General features: G+C 38.8%; 1 protein-coding gene across 1 annotated transcript; it reads right to left on the bottom strand.

The window, feature by feature from the left end:
* Positions 1-485: 485 nt before the first annotated feature.
* LOC103405968 (ABC transporter B family member 11-like) lies at positions 486-22,067 on the bottom strand. The gene is made up of 12 exons (XM_017323848.3): positions 21,271-22,067; positions 21,049-21,103; positions 20,765-20,940; positions 20,425-20,646; positions 20,095-20,333; positions 3,941-4,466; positions 3,569-3,842; positions 2,295-3,208; positions 1,939-2,205; positions 1,539-1,802; positions 1,117-1,410; positions 486-1,038 (listed from the first exon to the last, which is right to left on the bottom strand). Exons 1-12 carry the CDS (start codon positions 21,601-21,603, stop codon positions 682-684), a joined length of 3,921 nt encoding a protein of 1,306 aa, XP_017179337.1. The 5' UTR covers positions 21,604-22,067; the 3' UTR covers positions 486-681.
* Between the last annotated feature and the right edge of the window lie 741 nt (positions 22,068-22,808).

Below are 22,808 nucleotides of genomic sequence, written 5' to 3'. Positions count from 1 at the left end.
TCGCTAAGTTCTTTGAATTTTCTTTTGTTGAAGCTTGTATGTTGAAGCTTTGTGAGTGGAGCATGTAGGTTGAGGTAGTGTTCCTTTAATTTCCTGAGTGAGGAAAACTTCTCGGTTGGAGACTTGGAAAATCCAAGTCACTGAGTGGGATCGGCTATATGAATCTTAGAACGCCATTGTGTTCTGTCCTGTGTCATGTCCTCCGTTAGATCCAAGTACTCTAAGTCTTTTCTTAGGGTCTCTTCCAAAGTTTTCCTAGGTCTTCCTCTACCCCAAGAAAATTACAAAACCAAATGCAAAAAATAAGGCCACTATTTGGTAGGCATCGACAACAAAGTTTCTTGGGTTGAATTCGTCCAACTACTTTGAAATTCCTCTCAAAATATATTGTGAGAATTTGAAATGAAAAAACACACTTGGAGTTGAAACAATACGAAGAAAGTTGTGGTATCCTTTTCTTTTCAAACAAGCTCACCAACAAAACAAAACAAAAGCCATCTTCTATGACCTAAAACTACATTCTTATACATCTACTAGAAATAACATTGACTACATTAAGGATTAGAACGAGAAAATATAATCATTATGCATTTATCTACCATTTGCCTACACGGATAGGTGGCGTGACAATGCCATTTTTTTCTTTAGTGTTTGGTGAGAAAAGGGTAACAAGAAAGAAGCTCATGCAATTGAATCGCTCATGTGCAGAGCAACCAAGGATGCATAAAATCCATCTGTAATTTTGATCAACTTGTCATGCTTTCCTTTTTCTACTATCACTCCGTTTTTAACCACCGCAATCTCGTCAGCATTCTTTATCGTCGATAGTCGATGAGCAATTACTACTGTGGTCCTGTTTACCATCACCCTGTCTAATGCATCTTGAACCACTCTCTCAGATTCAACATCAAGTGCACTTGTAGCTTCGTCCAACAGTAATATCTTGGGGCTCTTGATTATCGCACGCGCAATGGCTACTCGTTGCTTCTGCCCGCCAGATAATTGTATTCCCCGTTCTCCTACTACGGTGTCATACCCCTGCACAACGCATTTGGATTAGTTCTGAAACAATCTTGTTTTAAACTATCCCAAAAAGAATTTATTAAATGTTCTAACCTGATTCAAGCTACTAATGAACTTGTGTGCATTGGCCAACTCCGACGCAGCTATGATTTCTGCCTCACTTGCATCACCATCCTTTCCATATGCAATGTTGTCACGGATTGTGTCGTTAAATAAAACAGGTTCTTGCCCCACAAGCCCCATCTGCTGCCTCAACCATTTCAAGTGGAATTTTCCAAGTTCAGTTCCATCCAGTGTGATATGACCTGAATCCGGATTATAAAATCGTTGCATCAATGCTACTACTGTCGATTTTCCACTCCCACTTTCTCCAACCAGGGCAACTGTCTGCAAAACATATTCACCAATACAAAAAACATTATATCAAGTCTTGAGGTTCATCAGCATGTCATGAAGTTATAAGTAAAATTAAAAAAAAAAGAACACAAATACAGTTCAATTGACGAAATATTTACCTTGCCAGAATGGATAGTTAAACTGAGGTCTTGGAAAATCTGTATCTCTGGCCGAGAGGGATATTTAAAGCTTACATGGCGAAGCTCAATATCTCCCTTTACGCTATCCAATTTTATGCCAGACTCTTCACTAGGGTCTATCTTTGACTTCCTGTCTATTATTGCAAATATGGAAGCAGCAGCATTCCTGGCTTTACTAGAATCAGAGCCCAAACTGCTCATCTGAGAGATTCCCGTGGCTGCCATGGTCAAAGCAAAGAAAACCTGCAAACCAAATACACATCTTAAAATCAGCTACATACACCTAGGTGTGAATGTATATATCACTTTGATTTCGTATGTATGCTTTCAATACTTTCTGAAAAGAACTGATAGATACATATGGAGAGGGAATAATTACTTGGAAAACGTCGGCAAATGTTGTTTTGCCAGCCTTGACGAGTTTAGCTCCCGCGTAGAAGCTGGTTGCGTAGACACAAAAGAGAAAGAAGTAAGATACCCCAAATCCTATTCCACTGATCACGCCTTGTCTTTTCCCTTCCGCTCTAGGGCCTTCACATTTTCTTCTGTATAGTTCCATTACCTTCTTTTCAGCACAGAAAGAAGCAACTGTTCGTATGCTCCCAACTGCATCATTTGCAACTTGGCTTGCTTCCTCATACTTCATCTGCAACCATTTAATTATACATCTTTATGAGACCTCAACAGAGAAATAATTTGAAATGTGCTACCGAATCAGGGAGCTTTTAATCATACCTTTGCATCTCCACTGAATCCTCTCATGAACTTTGCTTGAACATAACCACCAAATCCGATCAGAGGAATCAATGCGAGAACAATTAATGCCAGCTGCCAGGATGCAATAAAAGCAATGATCAAACCTGCAATTCCAGTTGCAATGCTATTAACTATCTCAGCTAGTGCATCTCCAACTAGGGTCCGCACTGATGCTGCATCTGCTGAGAGCCTCGCACCAACTGAACCACTTGAGTTCTCCGGCTCATCAAACCACCCAACTTCCATGTGAACAACTCTCTCAAAACACATCAATCTGATACGTTCAATTAACTTACTACCAGCAACTGAAAAGAAGTATGCTCGTGCAGGGACCACCAGGAATGATGCCAGACCAAGTACCATAAGAATAATTGCCCAAAACTCCGAGTCTTTCTTTTGTTGACTAGGTGGTTCGTACAAAGTCTTTACTACCCTGGAAACAAGCACACCGAAAATTGGAAGTATAACGCCATTGATGGTTGCAGCTAAAGTTCCAAGAAGAAGTGCTGGAATCTCGGGCTTGTTGAGGGCAGCGAGGCGGCGGAGAGAAACAGTTGGAGGTTGCTCTGATGCCACAGCAGCGCCCTCTGGTTCTGCCAAGGTAGTGTCATGCATGTTAGCATGTCCTGTGGGTAAAACAAAGGCGGCTGAAAATGAATGGCGGCTGCTATTTCCTACAGAGGAATTCCGACTTATGGATCTTCGTACAGAGGAATTCTGACTTACGGATCTTTGTAACGACATTCTTAGACTTGATTGTCTAAAAGATTCTGCAGTTATAACTGATTTGTTTTGAACTTCTCCTGTTTGTCCTGAACCCTTGTTTACTTCTTGCAAGCGTATAAGTTGAGAATATGCTCCTTCAGGATCCTTGAGTAATTCTGAGTGCGAGCCTGATCAATGGACAAAAATATGGTTAACTGATATGTCTTCCTACACGTGACAGATTGGCAGGAACTTGGAATCTAACAATAAATTGCAGCCACGAGTAAACCGAAATTCTATCCAGAAGTACAAACACTATGCCTGGACTCTAGAGATTGTAATAGATTTCGGTGGCAAAAGCAACTTGTCATATCAGAAGAAAGCAAGTCAAAATCAGGGTTGATTGTGCAGATTTCTTGAAAGCAATGCATATATATGTCTATCAATACACTTGACAAACAGCATAAACTGGATACAACATCTCCAACCAAGGGAAACATACACAAGAACTAATAAAAAGAATGTGCTAGCTTTATCAGGTACAATACCTTTTTCAACCATCTTTCCTTTATGAATGACAGCAATCGCATCTGCATTCCTCACCGTGCTCAAACGATGAGCAACAATAACAGTAGTTTTGTTGACCATAATCCGATCCAATGCTTCTTGAACTATCCTCTCAGATTCTGCATCAAGTGCACTTGTAGCTTCATCCAAAAGTAGAATTCGTGGATCCTTCAAAATGGCTCTTGCTATAGCAATTCTCTGCTTCTGCCCACCAGATAGCTGAGTTCCATGCTCACCGACCATGCTGTCAATGCCCTAAACACGAAATATTCAAGTTCTAGTGAAGTAATATTCTTATGATCATGCACTTATTTGAAAGCTGCAATTAAAATGAGCTAGAACTTAATTAGCACCTGAGGCAATTTATCGATAAATTTGGAGGCGTTTGCAACTTCAGCTGCTGCTTTTATCTCTTCAATGGTAGCACCATCTTTTCCATAGGCAATATTGTCCTTAATGCTGGATGCAAACAGTACAGGTTCCTGGCTGACAAGACCAATTTTACTCCGAATCCATTTCACCTGAAATTCTTTTAGGTTTATGCCATCTATCAAAACTTCACCAGCTCGTGGATCATAAAATCTCTCTATCAGACTGATGACTGTCGACTTCCCACTTCCACTTTGTCCAACCAAAGCCGCAGTGGTGCCACTAGATATATGAAGAGAGAACCCGTCGAATATTGGTTCATCTGGTCTGGCTGGATAACTGAAATAAACCTCTCTCAGCTCTATGTCTCCACGAATGTCATCCAAAGTCTTTCCTTTTTCGTCATAAGCATCAATCTCTGGTTTCCTACTGATAGTCTCAAACATCTTAAATGCTGCAGCTTGACCAGCAGCGAATGCACTCAAGCACGGAGATGCTTGCCCCAGAGACCTAATTGATCCAAAATTGTTAATAAATTTAAACAAAAAGGGAAGAAGAAAAGGAAAAGAAAAAACCAAACTAGGCACTCACGTATATATGTACCTGCATGTGTGTACGAGAATTTAAATTCAAACATAAAGAGAGAAAAAAAAAAGACGATAACATTACACAATTCTAAAGTTCGGGAGGGGGTAACTGTAGCTTAGCTATGGTGGAATTCAAACTGGTTGGGAAGGTTACAGAGAGAGAAAGAGAGGGATGGGTGGGGATTTTGAACAGAGGCAAGTAAAGGCTCTTTTGTCCGCCCCATGCTTTCATGTCCTGATTGTAAAGGTGAGAAATATTTTTCAAATCTTTTGTGTACTGTTCGATTAGTAAATACTGATTTTCGCATTCCTCTCTGCTGCTCAGATTAGATTGACAGATAGAAAGAGAGAGAGAGAAAGTGCTTAAACAGAAGAAGATGGTGTTCTTCTCGGAGCTACCAATGGAAAAGGTGATTGCTTTCCGTCGTACCTGCTTATCTTCAACATAGCTCTGGCCAACTTCAATGGCGTTCTTGCTGCAGTTGTGTTTTCTCAGGTTTGTTTTGAATACCCTTTTCTTTGTTATCTGTATTGTTTGTGTTTTCGAGCTCTGTTGAAAATTTCATCATATGGGTTTGGTCTATTTTGTGGGATTTTTAGACCAACGAATTATTCACATTCTCTAAATGGGATTTCACACGATATGAAGTAAACCCAAATACTTGTAATTGAATACTATATTCGGACAATTTATACACCATTTAGTGTGAGTTTATATACTGGATTTATCTTCCTTGTGTTTGATGAGTGCAAATTGTCATGTACGCTTGAGATCTGGCGTTGAAGAAGACACTAAGTTTTGGATTTAATGACTGCCAAATCAAACAATGATTACATTACGTTATTATTGGAACATTATTCTAAAGTATTTCTCTTTATTTTTACGATGATGGTTTAAGGGCTTTAATCGGTACTCATTTAGTTATTTGTTAGTATGTTTTCTAAATTAATAAAAAAAATCATGATTTGATTTTTGAGAGTTTTAACGAAAAGTCCACGGTATTGTTCACTTTAACGAAAAACCACATTTTTACATTAAAAAGTCAAACCTGATACTATTCATTTTACCCTTTATTTTGTCCTTATCGTTAAAACTCAAAGTTTTCAAGCCATTTTCATTAGTTTTCCTTTGATCTTTTCTATGCACTCTTTATTTCTCAAAATTGTTGCTATTTGTCGGTGTTTCAATTTATTTGTATTTAATTGTTTAAGTTTGTGTCTTTACAGTTTTAAAGGGAAGTTTCAAGCGTTTTTGAATTCAAGACAACAAAAATTTGTGATAAGCCCCAAGAACAGTTAAGTTCTATTAAGCCATGTGAAATAAAGTTGTGAATTATTTTTTTGTTGTACATAGGTTGTTGATATAAAGTTAGTAAAATTTAGATGCAAACTAATGAATGTGAACAATTTATTTTCTCTTTGTGATTTGTACTTTGAAATCCATCATTTTAGTTGTACATAAGCTCTTAATGTAAATTCATAGAATATAGATGCAAACTAAAAGACTTATTTCTACAATGTGGGTTCAGCTGTTTTGATCGATTTTTTGAATTTTTTTAGAGATTGTGATTATGATTTTAAAACCCACAGCAGAACGCGGGCATTTGAATCCATCTCCAACCCTTTGATTAAAACCTAAGATTTCTAACCCAAAAAATTTAGGTTTTAACCTAGAAACATTTTTTCTGCTCTAACATTCTGGATTAAATTTTTAGCCCTAAATTATTAAAGAATGAATTTAGGATTTTTTTTCTTCTTAAAGTAACATTTAAAAAAATAATAATTGTGTAAACTATCCAAATTTAATTTTAAAAACATTTTAACCTAAAAAAATTTGGGAACTTAATGAAAAGGGCTTGGGCTAAGTTTATTTTAACAAAAAAACCATGCTATTGTTGTAGTCCTATTGAATTAAGGGCTGGTTTGGTATTGTTGTGCTTTGAAAAAAAGCTGCTGTGAGAATAAGCGGCTGTAAAATAAATCGGCAGAGTGTTTGGTAAACTTTTTTGTAAAAGTGCTTTTGAAAAAAAAAACAGTCTGATAGTGGGTCTTTTCATTAAAGGAGCACTGTAACTCTGTGTGCTTTGAAAAAAAACCAGTTTTCCAAAGCTGCAAATAGCAGCTTCAGCTTTTTCCTTTGATTTCAGCTTATTCTCACAGTAGCTTCCAAAATAATCCTTTTTTTTTTTTTTCAGTTTACCAAACACCTAAAACCCTCACAGCTTTTTTTTTATGGGTGCTTTTTTTTAAGCACCTCACTCCCAAACCACCCCTAAGAATGTGATGTAAATCCTAGTGTATCTAGGAATATCTTTGTATATTCCCTTTAGTAGTTAAATTCTTGTTAGAGTTGTAATCCTATTAGGGTAAGAATTACACTTTCCCTACTATAAATAAAGGCACAATGGGGTGATACAACACACACCTCATAATTACATCTCTCTCTCTCTTGTTGCCGGCCCTCTCCCTCTCTAGTCCTAAATACAGTTCAGTCGATTAGGCCTACAACACGTTATCAGCACACTCTTGCCAGAAGCTAAGAAACTGAAGGATCGTGGATGAGGCTTTCTTCTACAATATCAAAAGCTTTCAATTATTTGCCGCCAATTAGGTTCTTTTAAAATAAATTAAGATATGTGAAACAACCTTGAATCATGAAAACATTCCTCATGATGCATGAACCCTCTATATTTATATTTTCCTTCCAATTATATATATTACATATGTGTCCATATATTTTGTCAATATATATATATATATATATATATATATTTTGTTCATGCAATACGCGATTATGCTACGTGGAATTTGTGAGTCAAGGCATCAAAATTAATTTAGAAGCAATTAGGGTTTTTAACCCAAGATTTGATTTTTTTTTGGGATTGAGCCGCGGTTTTACGCCGTGCCGCCAAGCCAACACGGCTAGCTTGCAGCCACACCATCACTAGGACAACGTCGTTTTGACGCCACTACATAACACCATGCCTTAGCCTGGGTTGGTCACCATACGGGCTTGAAGCACTGAGTCCACCAACAAGCACTAAAAGCCTTGATGGGCTTCACACGACCTGGCCCGCCAGTAGCTGGGCTTTGTCCTAGCCTCGGTCTACAATCCAAAGTCAGCCTTTTGGCTGGGCTTTGCTCACCCATGCACAAAATTGAAGTCAACCCACGACTGAGCTTCGCGAGCACCTCTAGCCAGCTTCCAAGCTGGGCCTGTGTTCCCTTGTGCTGTTGGGCCTATCCCCAAACCCCGGCTTATAGCTTTGGGCTGCTTCACATCCAACCTGTGGTCCACTAAGCCCTTTTTAGGGCCTAGCCCGGCACACAGCACCCAAGCCCACCGTGATTGGGCTATGGTTTTTTTTTAATCCAATACTGTTTTTGGCATTCTCTATAATTTTAACCCGAATATTATTATTATTTTTGCTTCTACGATTAAACCCGAATGGTTACGATTTTTGCTTATGTGTTCTTGCAGGTACCCTTATATATGAATCGAACGTTCATAACTAAATCGAACTTGTAATTTTGAATATAGCACATTTGAAACCCGCAATTTTCATTTAAAACTTACCACTTGAAACCCGTAGCTTTCATGTTCAAATTAAACCAATACATGTCTATGGAACCCGTATGTTCTACGATATATGTCTATGGCTTTCCATACGACTAAACCACATTTTGTTGTACCCTTTGTTTTAGGGACATGTCAAACTTGAACAAGCTCGATTTCATCGCTCTGGAAGTCTTTGAAAGAAACTACCTAAAATGGGTTCAAGATGTGAAGCTCCATCTTACTGCAACAAGTCTTAGAGTTACTATTGAAGAACCTATCGACGATGAACCCATCAACGAAGCTCAGAAAGCTACTGCTATGATCTTCATCCGCAGACACATCCACGATGCACTGTGTTTATACCATATTTAGGATCTCGTATTTAGATCTCGTACAAATACTCGGGGGACTTAAATGTAATTATGCGATAAAAGAATTGGCAAATATGTAATAAGTGAGGAGTCCTTATTCTATAAAAGGACCCCTCACCCTTACAATTAGGAGAGGCCAATGCCTAAGACTCCTCACTCCTTCTCCAAGCTCTCACTCTCAGAGCTCTTTCTTCCTCATATAAATACATATCAGTGTGGACATAGCCTAAACATTGGGGTGAACCACGATACATCTTGTGTTATTTACATTTCATGCAGATTCACGGTCAGATTTACGTTGTTCCAAGACCTCTGGTTTTGTGCATCAACACACTGCAAACCGAGTACCTCATAGAGGAGGATCCACGTACCCTCTGCTCATCCTGGCTGATAGCTTCGATCACCAGAAAGACATTTTCTTGCCTAAAGCAAGACACGACTGGAAATATTTACACTTCTAAGACTATAAGTCTGTGAATGAATACTGTTGATGCACAAAACCGGATGGGTCTTGGAACAACGTAAATCCGACCGTGAATCTGCAAGAAAGTAAAGAACACAAGATGTATCGTGGTTCACTCCAATGTTTGGGCTACATCCATACTGATATTGTAGTTCTCAGTTTGCGAGAGGATTGTGAGGGAAAAAGCTTCTGTATGTGAGGATAAGGGCTCCTCTATGTGAGGATCAGAGCCTGAAGTTTGTGAGGGTGAGGAGGCCCTTTTATAGAATAAGGGCTCCTCACTTATTACATATTTGCCCCTCAATTTATTACACAATTACATTTGAGTCCTCCGAGTATTTATACGAGGTCTAAATACGGAGGCCCTAAGTATGGTACAAATAGTAGTCCCCCAAGTCTTCAGTCAAGAGAGTTTTTTGGTTGGAGACTTGAAATTCAGTCCATGTGTGGGCTGAAGTAACTAGATGTCGTCTAGAACTGATACTCGATATAAGGTGGTGCCCAATCTGAAATGATGCTCAACTAGAAGTAGCACATGTTGCGAGGCTGCTCTGTTTGTGGCTTATGTTGCCTTGGTTGGCTCGGCTTGTGGCATTGAAGGTGAGGGAGTCCCTTTTATAGAATAAGGGCTCGCTCCTCAATACATGAATGATGGGCTAGAATTGATGCTCTCTAATGATGGTGATGGAGTCCATTTTATAGAATAAGGGCTCGCTACTCAATACATAAATGATGGGCTAGAGTTGATGCTCACGACGAGGCGGTTGTTCAGCAGGCGGCGATGCTATCTAATGATGGTAAGGGAGTCCCTTTTATAGAATAATGGTTCGCTCCTCAATACATGAGTAATGAGTGCTCTCTAATGAAAGTGAGGAAGTCCCTTTTATAGAATAAGGGTTCGCTCCTCAATACATGAATAATGGGTTAAGTCTCCCGAGTATTTTTCACGAGGCCCAGTTGTGGAAGCTTAATATATGGTATATAGTGTAGTCCCCCAAGTCTTCAGTCAATAAAGGCTGTTGGCTGGAGACTTCAATTTCAATCCATGTATGGGCCGAAGTGGCGGTTGTTCGGAGGCAGTCTTTGTATACCATGCACTGAAGCTTTGTAGGTGAAGCTTTTAAAGTGAAGCTTTGAAGCTGGAGCTCTGTAAATGAAGCTTTCGAAGCTGATTGACATGAGTGATGCTCATGAATGTTTATGTTGATTGACATGAGTAATGCTCATAAATGTTGACATGAGTGATGCTCATAAATGTTGGCATGAGTGATGGTCATGAATGTTTATGTATGATTGACATGAGTGATGCTCATGAATGTTTATGCATGATTAACATGAGTGAAGCTCATGTATAATTTAAGAGTACTGAATGTACTTTTGATTACCTAGTTGGTGATAATAGCGGCATGCTGCCGAATAATTTTGGAGTACTGGACGTACTTTTGATCACCTGGTTGGTGATAATAGCGGCAGACTACCGAATAATTTTGGAGTACTAGACGTACTTTTGATCACCTGGTTGGTGAAAATAGTGACAGGCTGCCGAATAATTTTTTGTAAACTGGACATACTTTTGATCACCTGGTTGGTGATAATAGCGGCAGGCTGCCAAATAATTTTGGAGTACTGGACATACTTTTGATCATTTTGTTGGTGATAATAGAGGACCTGGCTCTTTTGGGCATATGGGCCTTCGCCCTCCACACAACATTCCAGCCCATTATTTTGGGCTTGCCCTTTTTTTTATTTTTAATTTTTTTATTACCCTCTGATGGGGTTATACAGATGTCTCTGAAAGATAAGAAAAATAAATCATATCATTCAAAAAATAAATCTAACCCTCTGCTCAATGGGTCACACCCATAATTCCATTTCCTGCATGCCATCATCATCTCAATTATGTCTGCTTCTTTTTATCTTCTTTTGCTTTTGCTTTTACTTTCTCTTTTCCATTTCTTGCATGTTCTCTTGTAAAATGTAACAGCTGCCTGGACAGCTTTGACACCACCCACTTGTTTTTCTCGCTTTTCTCTAAAGTGACAGCTGCCTGGACAACCCAAAACCACATGGAATACTATCAGCTTTGTCGAACCCAAATCTAGCACCAAAGTAGAAAGCAACAAAAACTAGCCAAGCATCATTATGAACAGCAACCAAAGATAGCCAGTCTTTTTCTGCCACGCCATCTCTTGCAAAATTGATACCCAGAGTAGGTTTTGGCAATTCCGGAGGCACTTCTTCAGCAGGTAGGTTGACTTCCCACAGCTCACTAGGATATCTATACAAAGAGAGATTCTCTTTCTCAGGATCACACATCTAAAAGAATATATCAACATTAGAAGTGAGAGCTTCGATCATTTTAGATTTGCGGCCCTTGAAATATCTGAAAACCTCGTCGACCGTTCGAGGATTGTAAAGCACGGCATCAACTCATTTCATTGTTATCTCTCCCTTTCTTTCTCTCTCTCTGAGAAAACTAATCCCTGCTGGCTCCGCGCCACGACCTCAAAACCTTCCGGCAGTTTTGCACCTCATTCCCGTGGCTCATCCAGACCACCTGCTTATCCCCAACCTTTTTGGACCCAAAAATCCCAGAGTTCCTCTCCACCTCAATCTCCATCATCTCATACTCCTGCTTATCCCCAACCTTAACCACTCCACCGGACCTCTGCACAATCAACTGAAGCCCGTAGCAGACGCTGAGCATGAATACTGATGTTTTCGTAGTCGGGGTCGCTGGTGGTGTTGAGCTTGGAGTCGAAGGAGGCAGTGCGGTGGAGGATGACGGCGTAGGCGCAGAAGGCGCCGGAGCTGTGGGCGTGGTCAGGGGGTGGAAGACCGACATCTTCTGAGTTGGCTCTTAGTAGTGGGCCCCTTGGGGAGAATCCACGAAAGATCAGAGTCTTCATTCTCGATGACATCGAGAGAATCCTGATCGGAGTAATAGTACTCCTCGTTGCTGCCCAAGTAATCCTTCATCGATTATTTATCGCCCCCCAAGCAAGAAAATCGAAAACTTACTGTAATTTTTTTTGAAATCGACATGAATAGGCAGTACGCATATGCAGGGAATTCACGTAGGGATGAATTGGGGCTTGGGTTTCTGCCCTGAGAGACGAGAGATTGAAGGATTGATTGAATTTTGAGACGAGGGTTCTGTGAAGGGGAATGGTGGAGCTGAACGATGTCGTTTGAGCTGGTAGGGGAAGTTGAAGAGATGGATCTAGTTAAAGTGGTGGATTTTGGGTGTGCTTCTGTAGAGGATGGGTTAGGAAGAAGCTGAACTGGAAAGTCTGAATGAGAGAGAGATCTGCGAAGGTTTTTCTGGAACAGCCCAATGAGGGAGGTTCTGGGTTTCTGTAGATTCACGGTGGAGGTGAAAAAATGAAAGAGAACCGACATAACTTTTCTTATCGTTTCCCACAGATGGCGCCAAATGTTGATGCACAAAACCGGAGGGGCCTTGGAACAACGTAAATCCGACCGTGAATCTGCAAGAAAGTAAAGAACACAAGATGTATCGTGGTTCACCCCAATATTTGGGCTACGTCCACACTTATATTGTATTTCTCTGTTTGTGAGAGGATTGTGAGAGAGAGAGCTTCTGTATGTGAGGATAAGGGCCTTTCTATGTGAGGATCAGAGCCTGAAGTTTGTGACGGTGATGAGGCCCTTTTATAGAATAAGGGCTCCTCACTTATTACATATTAGCCCCTCTATTTATTACATAATTACATTTGAGTCCCTTGAGTATTTATACGAGGTCTAAATACGGAGGCCCTAAGTATGGTACAAACAAATACAATTCTAAAGTTTGTAGAATCCGATCATTACTTAAGTTCTGTAAAGAGGACAAAACCGAACAAGATCTCCTGGAGAAGACCTATTCAACCTTCAATGCCATCAATATTGTCCTGCAGCAACAATATAGGGCACATAAGTTCACCAAATTTTCAGATTTGATATCTGTTTTACTTCTCACTGAAAAGCAGAACCATATTTTGATGAAGAATCATCAAGCTCGACCCACTGACTCGAATGCTCCGCCTGAAGTGCATACGACTAATTCTAGCTACAACAACTGGCAGAAACCCCATCGTGGTCGTGGAAATGGACGACAAACCCCACCATGGGCCCAAGGTCAACAAAACAGAGGCTTACCCAAGGGAGGAAATTTGACCTAGAAACGCCAACCCCTTGCCCCTTAGGCCCCAAACTTCAAGAACAAGGGAAAAGCTACCGTTCAATTGGCTTTCATTGAACTGGACATGTGTTATCGCTGTGGATCAAAGGATCATTGATCATGCGTATGCCAAGTTTCCTCCGAGGCTATTGCCCAATATCAATCCCCTCATGAGACTAACTTTGTGCATGTAGAACATCCCGAAGATACTACTATAACTCTGGAGGTTTCATATTTTTAGGAGGCATCCGCTCTCATGGAAGAATAAAGTTTTATTTTTCTAAGACATGTTAGGGCGGTTTGCACCCCTAGTGGCCGAACACATTAGGAGTGGCCCAAGCCCCTTTAAATTTTAGGTTTATGGTATAATTTTCAGACAAATTTTCTAAGTCTTTGAAATTATTTGTTTGGTTTTGATTTTTTTTTTGAATTATGGATAATTATTTTATGGATATTATTCTCTAATTAATTAATTGAATGAATGGAATTATATTTATGCATGTGACCAATTCAATTAATTGTTTATAGGTATGACTAGTGGGGAAGTTAGTTGTCTGGCTGATAGTGCCACCATGCACACCATATTATGTGAGAAACACTATTTACTAACTTCGTACCTAAAAATGTACCTCTGACAACCCTCTCAGGCCTATCCAACCTAATAGAAGGATACAAAAATGTCCGTGTTATGTTGTCCAATTGTACTGAATTAACCATTAAAGAGGCACTTTATTCTCCATATTCTGGAAGAACATTGCTGAGTTTTAGAGATATTTAAGATAATCATTATCATGTCAAAACCACTGAAGAGAATGGTTCTGAATTTCTTCGTATCATTTCTTACAAATATGGTCGGAAGCGTATTCACAAGAAGCTGGAACGTCTCCCGAGTAGGTTGTACATAACAACCATTCGCGCCATTGAGACCCATCACGTGGCCGGCCCAATGGCTGGATTCCAGAGCACTCTCCTACTTTGGCATGATCGAATGGGACACCCCAGACGAGATATGATACGCCATATCCTCAAAGTATCACATTGGCATCACTTGAAATCTTATCTTGGCCATCCGCTTTGCAAAGCATGATCCCTAGGGAAGTTGAACATTCAACCCTCACTTACAAAGATTATTCACGACCCCCATAAATTTAATCAGATGATTTAAGGGGATATTTATGGACTTATCCAACCAACATGCAGTCCATTTAGATACTTCATGATGTTGGTTGATGCATTGACATGATGGTCACATGTCTGCTTATTATCCACACACAATGTTGCATTTTCAAAACTCCTAGCACAAATTATTAAGCTTAGGGCTTACCACCCTGATTATTCGATCAAGTCGATTCAACTGGATAATGCTGGAGAGTTTACGTTACAGACATTTGACAATTATGGCATGTCTATAGGGATTGAAGTTGAACATCATGTACCCTATGTTCACACATAAAACGGCTTGGCAGAAGCTTTCATAAAGTGCATTCAAACGATAGCTCAAACTTTGGTTATGCGAAACAACTTGCTCGTATCTGCTTAGGGCCATGCTATATTACGCGCAGCTATGTTGGTCCGCCTGAGGCCCACCACTACCCAACCTCATTCACCGTTACAGTTGGTTACTAGATACGAGCCTGATGTCTTGCATTTACGTGTGTTTGGGTGCGCAGTCTATGTGCCAATAGAGTCACCACTAAGTACCAAAATGGGTCCTCAAAGAAAAATGAGAATCTATGTCGATTATGATTCGCCATCCATTATTCGCTACTTAGTGCTCTTGACAGGAGATTTCTTTATTGCATGTTTTGTGGATTGTCAATTCGATGAGACAGTCTTCCAGTTGTTAGGGGGAGATAAAATCACTAACGTTCCTGTAGAACGCCACAAATTATCATGGATTACTCCCACTTTGTCTCATTTAGATCCTCGCACCCCTCAGTTTGAAACTGAAGTGCGACGTATTTTAGATCTTTAGAGCATCGCTCAAAGAATGCCGGATACTTTTACTGATTTAGCAAAGGTGATGATATCACATATACCCACTGCAAATGCACCTGTAAGGATAGACGTACTCAACATATGCCATATCATTACCTTGGAAAGCCAAACCGTCTCCGAGGGTGGGGTGGCTGTACCTTCCACGCGGCCTGGTACACTGGCGGCTAGCCAATCATCTGCTTCTACCCTGAAGCGTGGCAGACCCCCTGGTTCAAAAGATTCACAACCTTGGAAGAAGAAAATGACACAAACTAGTGATTCTAGTCTGAATCTAACCATTATTTACTCATCTATTCCAACGCATGAGGTTATTCTAGATTACAGTGATGTCTTAGATGAGACATACCTGCCTCCCGAAAATCGTGAGATTTCAGTCCACTACACAGTATTGGATGAGGTTTGGAATTGGAATGAGATGATTATCGATAATGCATTTGTGTATACAGTTGCTTCCGACATCATGCTTAACGATGACATTGAACCACGTTCCGTTGATGACTGTCGACGTAGAGCAGATTGGCTAAACTGGAAACTAGCAATCCAGGTCAAACTTGATTCGCTTACGAAATGTAAGGTGATTGGGCCTGTAGCTCCTACTCCACCACATATGAAGCTCATAGGCTACAAGTGGTTTTTTGTAAGGAAACGTAATGAGAAGAATGAAATAATGCGATACAAAGCACGCCTCATAACGCAAGGTTTCTCTCAATGTCCAAGGATTGATTACGAGGAGACGTATTCCCCTGTAATTGACATCTTAAAGTTCCACTACCTTATCAGTTTGGTAGTTTTCGAAAAATTGAATATGCAGCTTATAGACGTGGTAACCACGTATCTCTATGGGGATCTAGATACATAAATCTACATGAAAGTTCTAGAAGGACTTCCATTGACTGGTTCAAATAGTTTTAAACCACGGAACACTCTCTCGATTAGATGGAGAAAATCACTTTACAGATTGAAATAATCCAGGCGGATGTGGTATAATCATTTGAGTAAATATTTGACAAGTCAGGGTTATGTGAACAACGAACTATGCCCATGCGTGTTCAGAAAGAAGTCACATTCTGGATTTTCAATCGTTGCAGTTTATGTCGACGACATGAACCTCATCGGAACTTCTGCAAAGATTGAGGAAATTGTCGTTCACTTGAAATCGGAATTTGAGATGAAAGATCTTAGGAAAACTTGATATTGTCTCAGCCTGGAGATCGAGCATTGTTCAGATGGAATCCTAGTACATCAATCAAACTACACCCAAAAAGTGTTGTAACATTTTAATGATGATAAAACAAAGCCTTTGAGTACTCCTATGGTCGTTCAAACTTTAGATGTTAAACGAGATCCTTTCCGTCCCAATGAGGATGATGAAGAGATTTTGGAGCCTGAAGTTCTATACCTAGGTGCAATTGATGCTTTATTGTACTTGGCTAGACCCGACATTTCATTCGCTGTTAATCTTTTGGCTAGATACAGCAATACACCTACACGCAAACACTAGAATGGTGTTAAAGACATTTTCCGCTACCTCAAGGGTACGACAGTTTTGGGCTTGTTCTACACCCATGAATCCTCGAGATGAGCTGTTGCCCCTTTCAGTCCTCGGGTTGATTCCCGCTTTGTTGGTTACGCAAACGCTGGTTATCTGTCTGACCCACATAGGGCATGTTCTCAAACAGGCTATGTCTTTACAGTTGGAGACACCACTATATCTTGGAGGTTTACTAAGCAAACGCTAGTTGTGACTTCTTCGACCCATGCTGAGATTCTCGCCCTGCATGAAGCATCACGTGAGTGCTTTTGGTTAAGAGCAGTCATGGAACATATTCGAAGCACTAGTGGTCTTACTTCCGTCGTTGACCTTCCTACGACGATCTTTGAAGACAATGCAGCATGTATCAAGTAGTTAAAGAAGGGATACATCAAAGGAGACAATACCAAGCACATAGCGAAGTTCTTTTATTCTCACCAGCAACAACAACATCAAAACATTGAATTTAAGCAAATCCGTTCCCAAGACAACCTGGCCAATCTCTTCACCAAGTAATTGCCTAAGTCTACTTTTCAGAAACTTGTCCAAGGAATCGGTATGCGTAAATTATATAAGTTGAATTGTTCTCTTATTTGGAAGTTATGTCTAATTTAGGGAGAGTATCTTGAAGCATACTCACTTAATCTTAATGTATTTTTTTTTCCTACGATTAGGAGCATTTTTCCCACTGGGTTTTTGCTACCTAACGAGGTTTTGGTGAGGCACCCATCATGGGATGATCATACTCCGTTGAGTTCACTACTTTCGCCATGTTTGACATTTGTTTTAGACATTATGCGTACTTCTCACTTTTCTCCTGAGTCTATAGGTTTTTACCTACCTAAGGTTTTACCATAGTGGGGTTTTGTGAGTTTTACTACCCATGCATACTTTCTTTTAAATTTGAGACTCGTATTCACCTGTTGTGCCAACAACTTCATCAACTGTTCTACCTTATATGCTGAAGATCTGATACGATGTTTTGTTTGAGTATTTACACACTAAATGGGGAGTGTTGCAGTCCTATTGGATTAGAAATGTGATTGTGTAAATCCTAGTGTATCTAGGAGTATCTTTGTATATTCCCTTTAGTAGTTAAATTCCTATTAGAGTTGTAATCCTATTAGAGTAAGGATTACACATTCCTTACTACTTTAAATAAAGGCACAATAGGGTGATACAACACACATCTCAGAATTACATCTCTCTCATCTCTCTTTCTGGCCGCCAGCCCTTTCCCTCTCTAATCTTAAATACAGTTCAGTCAATTAGGCCTACAACATCTATAACTTTATTTAATGAAAAAGACTTAAATTTTAATGAAAAACTCTTAAATTTTTAATAAAAATAATAAAAGAACTTAGGGGGGTGTATTCAATTGGGATTTTGAGGGATTTTAATTCTTTTAGGGGTATTCAATTAGGATTTTAAGTGATTATTTGAAATTCAATGTGTATTCAATTAGGATTTTAAGATAGTTTATTAAAATCCTTAGAAATCCGGGTGTATTCAATTAGAATTTTAAAGAAATTTATAATATTCCAGATGTATTCAATTATAATTTGAATTTAAAGAATTTGAAAAAGTTGAGGAATTAGAGGGAATTAGAGAGATTTTGTAGTGTATTTTAAGCATTCACAAATCTCACATATTCCCATGAGATTTCGAGGGCATTGAATCAAAATTTTACATGGAATCTTTACAAATCAGTTAAACTCTATAAAAATCCATGGATTTATAAATCCATTAAAATCTCTCAAATTCCCAATTGAATACATCCCCCCTTAAATTTTAATGAAAAAGCCATAACTTTCATTAAAAAAAAAACTAACGCATGAGACCCGCGCGCCCTCACACATACTATTTATGAAACTTCACGGTACCATACTATTTATGAAACTGACACATTGTTTATGAAACTTAACGGCACTATACTATTTATGAAACTTAACGGTAATACACTATTTATAAAACTTAACGGTATTACACTGTTTATGAAACTTAACGGTACGACACTGTGTATATATGTATATTATTTCTTTTGTCTTAAGTAGGTACGAGTGAAATCTACATATATCACTTATATATATTATTTATTATATACATGAAAATACACCTTATGAGATTATAGTATCAGACGTATGTTTGTATTATCTTGCTTTGTCAAAGACCTAAAAATGGGTGTCATCGTTGTTACAGTTAGCTAATTCATACATAATATAATATGTATGTGTATTTTCATGTACTTTTTCTCATTTAGTTATATTTGGGGCCAGGGGGAGAGGGAGAAGGGTTAAGGGGACGCACGCTGAGCACACATGTTTATGTATATATATATATATATATTTTTTTTTTCTTCTTATCATTAAATAAAGTTATTAGATGATTTTTTTGTTAAAATGCAAAGTTTTGAAGCTCTTTTCATTAATTTTTCTAAAATATTTAGGTTCCAATAAATATTGAAAAATTACTAAGCCGACACCATGAAACTCGTGGAACACCATGACAGAATATGAAACACATGAAATATTTTTTTTAATTATTTTAGCCATTAGATTTAAATTTGGATCGTATGATTTTTTTATATATATTGGATTTGATCATATTAGATCTTAGCCGTTGGATCTAATGAATTTATAAATATAAAATTAAAAATAAATACACATATATGATGGGCAAACCCACTAACCTAGGAAGGAGTTTTGGCTTAAATTTGCCCAAAAATGAGTATTGCGTTAAAACTCATATTTGGCTCAAGGGTTGGGCAAGTTGAGGTAGGTTTAGAACTTAAAATTTGAGTTTTACTCTAAGACCTAATCCAACTCTTGGAGTAAAACTCAAATTTTAAGTTCTAAACTTATCCAAACTTGCTCCAACCCTTGGGGCAAATATGAGTTTTAACTCAAAATTCATTTATGGGGGCAAATTTAGCCCAAGATTCTCCTGGTTTAATTGAGCTGACCTACCATGTATGTGTAATTTTTTTAGTTTTATATTTATAAATTCATTGGAATTCAATGGTTAATATCTAATATGATCAAATTCAACGGTAAAAAAAAGATATAACAGTCCAAATTTAAATCCAACGGCTAAAGTAATTAAAAAAATTTATTTTATGTGTTTCACAGTGTTCCACGAGTTTCATGGTGTAGGTTTAATGATTTTTCAATATTTATCGGAATCTAAATATAGGTTAAAATGTTCATAAAATTAAATTAGGATAGTCTATATGATTTTTTTTAAGGTTACTTTATGAAGAAATTATCCTAAATTCATTCTTTAATAATCTTGGACTAAAAATTTAACCTAGAAGGATGAGAAGAAAAATTGTTTCTAAGTTAAAACCTAAATTTTCTGTGTCAAAAATTTTAAGTTTTAACCCAAGGGTTAGAGTAGGTTTAATATCCTAAAAAAAAAAAAAGAGAGGGAAAAAATATGGAGCTTACATGGATCCAGTCAAAACAGCAACAATCACATTCAGCACGTCACCCCCGGAATATCCATTATTCCTTACCATTCTTGAACCAAACCATATCGCCAAGGCATAAGTGCAGAAGACAACTAGCGAAACCAAGCCAAAACCTGCTCCAGCAGCAGTACCTTCGTAAACGCCTGATTTGTAAGCATCCGCAAGATATTTGTTGTAACTTGTTATAGCTTGCTTTTCTCCAGTAAAGGATGCAACCTACGTAAGCCAGATGACAAACATCATACTATTGGACAAACAAACGACAATTATTCCAATAGTTGTAACTTTTAAGGCTAACGTGACCTACGGTTCTGATGGAGCCTATCGTCTGTTCAACTACAATTGCTGCTTTTGCATAAGCACTTTGTCCACGGGTTGCCATCTTGGATATAATGATGGACATGGCTGCACCAGATGCCACAAGCAAAGGAATCGAGGATAACATGACAAGGGTAAGAAGCCACCCTTTGATGAATGCTATTATAAACCCTCCAATGAATGTTGAAAATAGTTGTAAAAATTTTCCAACCTGAACAAACAAGTACACGAATATAACAATTTATTACATAATAAGAATAACAAATTTCAAGGTTTTTATTCTCCCTGGGGTGAATTTAGGGGTTGCAGTTGTGCAGCCAGCATAGTACCTTCTCGCCCATGGCATCTTGTATGAGAACAGTGTCTCCAGACATTCTCCCAATGACCTCACCAGTGTATGTTTCCAAATCAAAGAAAGCAACGTCTTGTCTCAAAAGTGTTTTCAAATACAAACCCCTTATCCTTGCAGCTTGTCTTTCCCCTGTTACCATCCAGCACGAGACCTCTGTGAACAAGAAATACAGCTGTATCAGTTCAAATGCTTGATATATGTATGAATTTCTCTGTGCATGCATGAAAAACTTTTGTGGTTATGGGTATGAGATGTACTTACGAAGAGTTGCGGCCACACCTGTCCCGATTGCCAGATAGAAATATATTAGAGCGACCTACAATGTACCAAGATAACTGAGTGATGATCTACATGTTCAGGCTAACATCTAATATTTGATCTCATAAGGGGAAAGGGGTAACTCAAAACGTTATTGAATATTCAACTCAATATCTCAACAAAGATAAAGATTAAATTTCGGCTTGTGCAGCATATTAACTTCACCTTGGAAACAGCACTAACTACGTCTGTATTGTTTTGATTAGATCCAAAAGAATTGATCATCTCCCCCAATAATATCGTCATAAGGGGCATGGCCGAGCCATTCCCAATGGCACCAATTGTGCCGAAGAGCATCAATATAATATCAGTCTTATCTGCATACGAAAATAGCTTGGAAAACGGAACTTTTTCTACTTTCTCATCTCCGCCGCTCTTGTCTGAGCCTTGATGATCCCCTTTCGTGCCGGTGCTTTTGTCTTCTTCTACTTGGCTTCTTGAAGTGGTATCCCCATGCTCTTGAGGCATAGCTCTATCCACCCCATTTTCGTCAGCCATGTTACCAAACCCAAGAATTTATCTCAGTATTCAGATGCTTTAAGCCTGAGTTCTTATACCTCAATCTGCACCTGCATAAGCAGTCCTGTTATCGTAAACTTAAATGCCAAGCCGGCGAATTTGTGCTGGCAGTGCGGCCTGCAGAGAGGACACGGACTACTTCCAAATCTACAAGCAGGCCTCAGATTAAAAAGTATAGTAGGGGAATTGACTCAGCACATCTCTTTCCTCAACTATTCATTAGACAAAATAAAAGATGATAAACCGAGTCTGAGTCTAATTGCCGAAGGACAACCCAACTCTAATATGGACACGCCTGGTGCTGAAGAATAATCCAAGCCTGTCCTATTTCTAGTTCTAGTCTAGTCTAGTTCTGGTTGTAATTATGTTTCTGTATTATTCTTCTACACGGATTGCTTTTGTACTCCTACAAATGTTAATGATCAGTAGACTTGCTCATTCGTTGAGTTGAGAAATCTTTTCATGGTATCAAGAGCCAGCAATAATGACAAAAGTTACACATAGTCAGGGGACATAAACCTTATCATTTTGGAAAAAAAAAAAAGACAACACAAGAAGTGGGGGCAACATAAACTTTATTCTTCTTGAAAAAAAAAATACAAGAAAAAGAGGGGAGTGGGGCATAAACCTTATCCATCTCGGAAAAGAAAATGCAAAAAAAAAAAAAAAAAAAAAAAAAAAAAGAGAGGGGATGGGACATAGGATCAACCCCCTCCAAAATTATATATACTAAAACTCAGTTGAAACCGGCACTGTTCAGAAATAGTGAAAGGGCGGAACTGCCCCTGGGTCAATCATTTGTTTTCCTTTGTTTGGCCTGCTTCGTACGCCGAAAAGACGTTTTTACCCATGTTGTCCGCGTGTCCGCCATCCTTATTCTCTCGACTTCGAGAGTCTTCTTCCCCACAAAAAAGTGGTTTCCAAGGTTTCCAAAGTTGCGATCGGGGGGTCAATAATTCAGAGTGTTATTCTTTTTTTTTCTGTCTGAGATTTTTGGGTTGTGGCTGAACTTTGGCCGATTTCCAACCCGTTTTGGTCGCGGCCCGTCATCAGATCGCTGCGGAACAGATGTTATTCAGCTAAGGTGTATTTTATAATGGTTGTCTTTCAATTTTTATTTTGGATTTTTGCTTATTTGGAAAAAAAAACCTAACGATTTCATTGTTCTTTCAGTTGTGGTGCTC

The sequence above is a fragment of the Malus domestica genome, chromosome 17 (assembly GCF_042453785.1).
Source record: "Malus domestica chromosome 17, GDT2T_hap1".
In the NCBI taxonomy this organism is placed as follows: domain Eukaryota; kingdom Viridiplantae; phylum Streptophyta; class Magnoliopsida; order Rosales; family Rosaceae; genus Malus; species Malus domestica.
This window is presented reverse-complemented; position numbering and strand designations above follow the sequence as displayed.

Excerpts from the sequence above, each read along its gene's own strand:
- LOC103405968 (XM_017323848.3), bottom strand. The coding sequence starts at position 21,603 with ATGGCTGACGAAAATGGGGTGGATAGAGCTATGCCTCAAGAGCATGGG. Across the intron at positions 4,467-20,094 it reads GCTGTTTTGACTGGATCCAT|GTCTCTGGGGCAAGCATCTC; the intron begins GTAAGCTCCATA and ends TGGATCAATTAG. Across the intron at positions 1,411-1,538 it reads TAACTATCCATTCTGGCAAG|ACAGTTGCCCTGGTTGGAGA; the intron begins GTAAATATTTCG and ends TATGTTTTGCAG.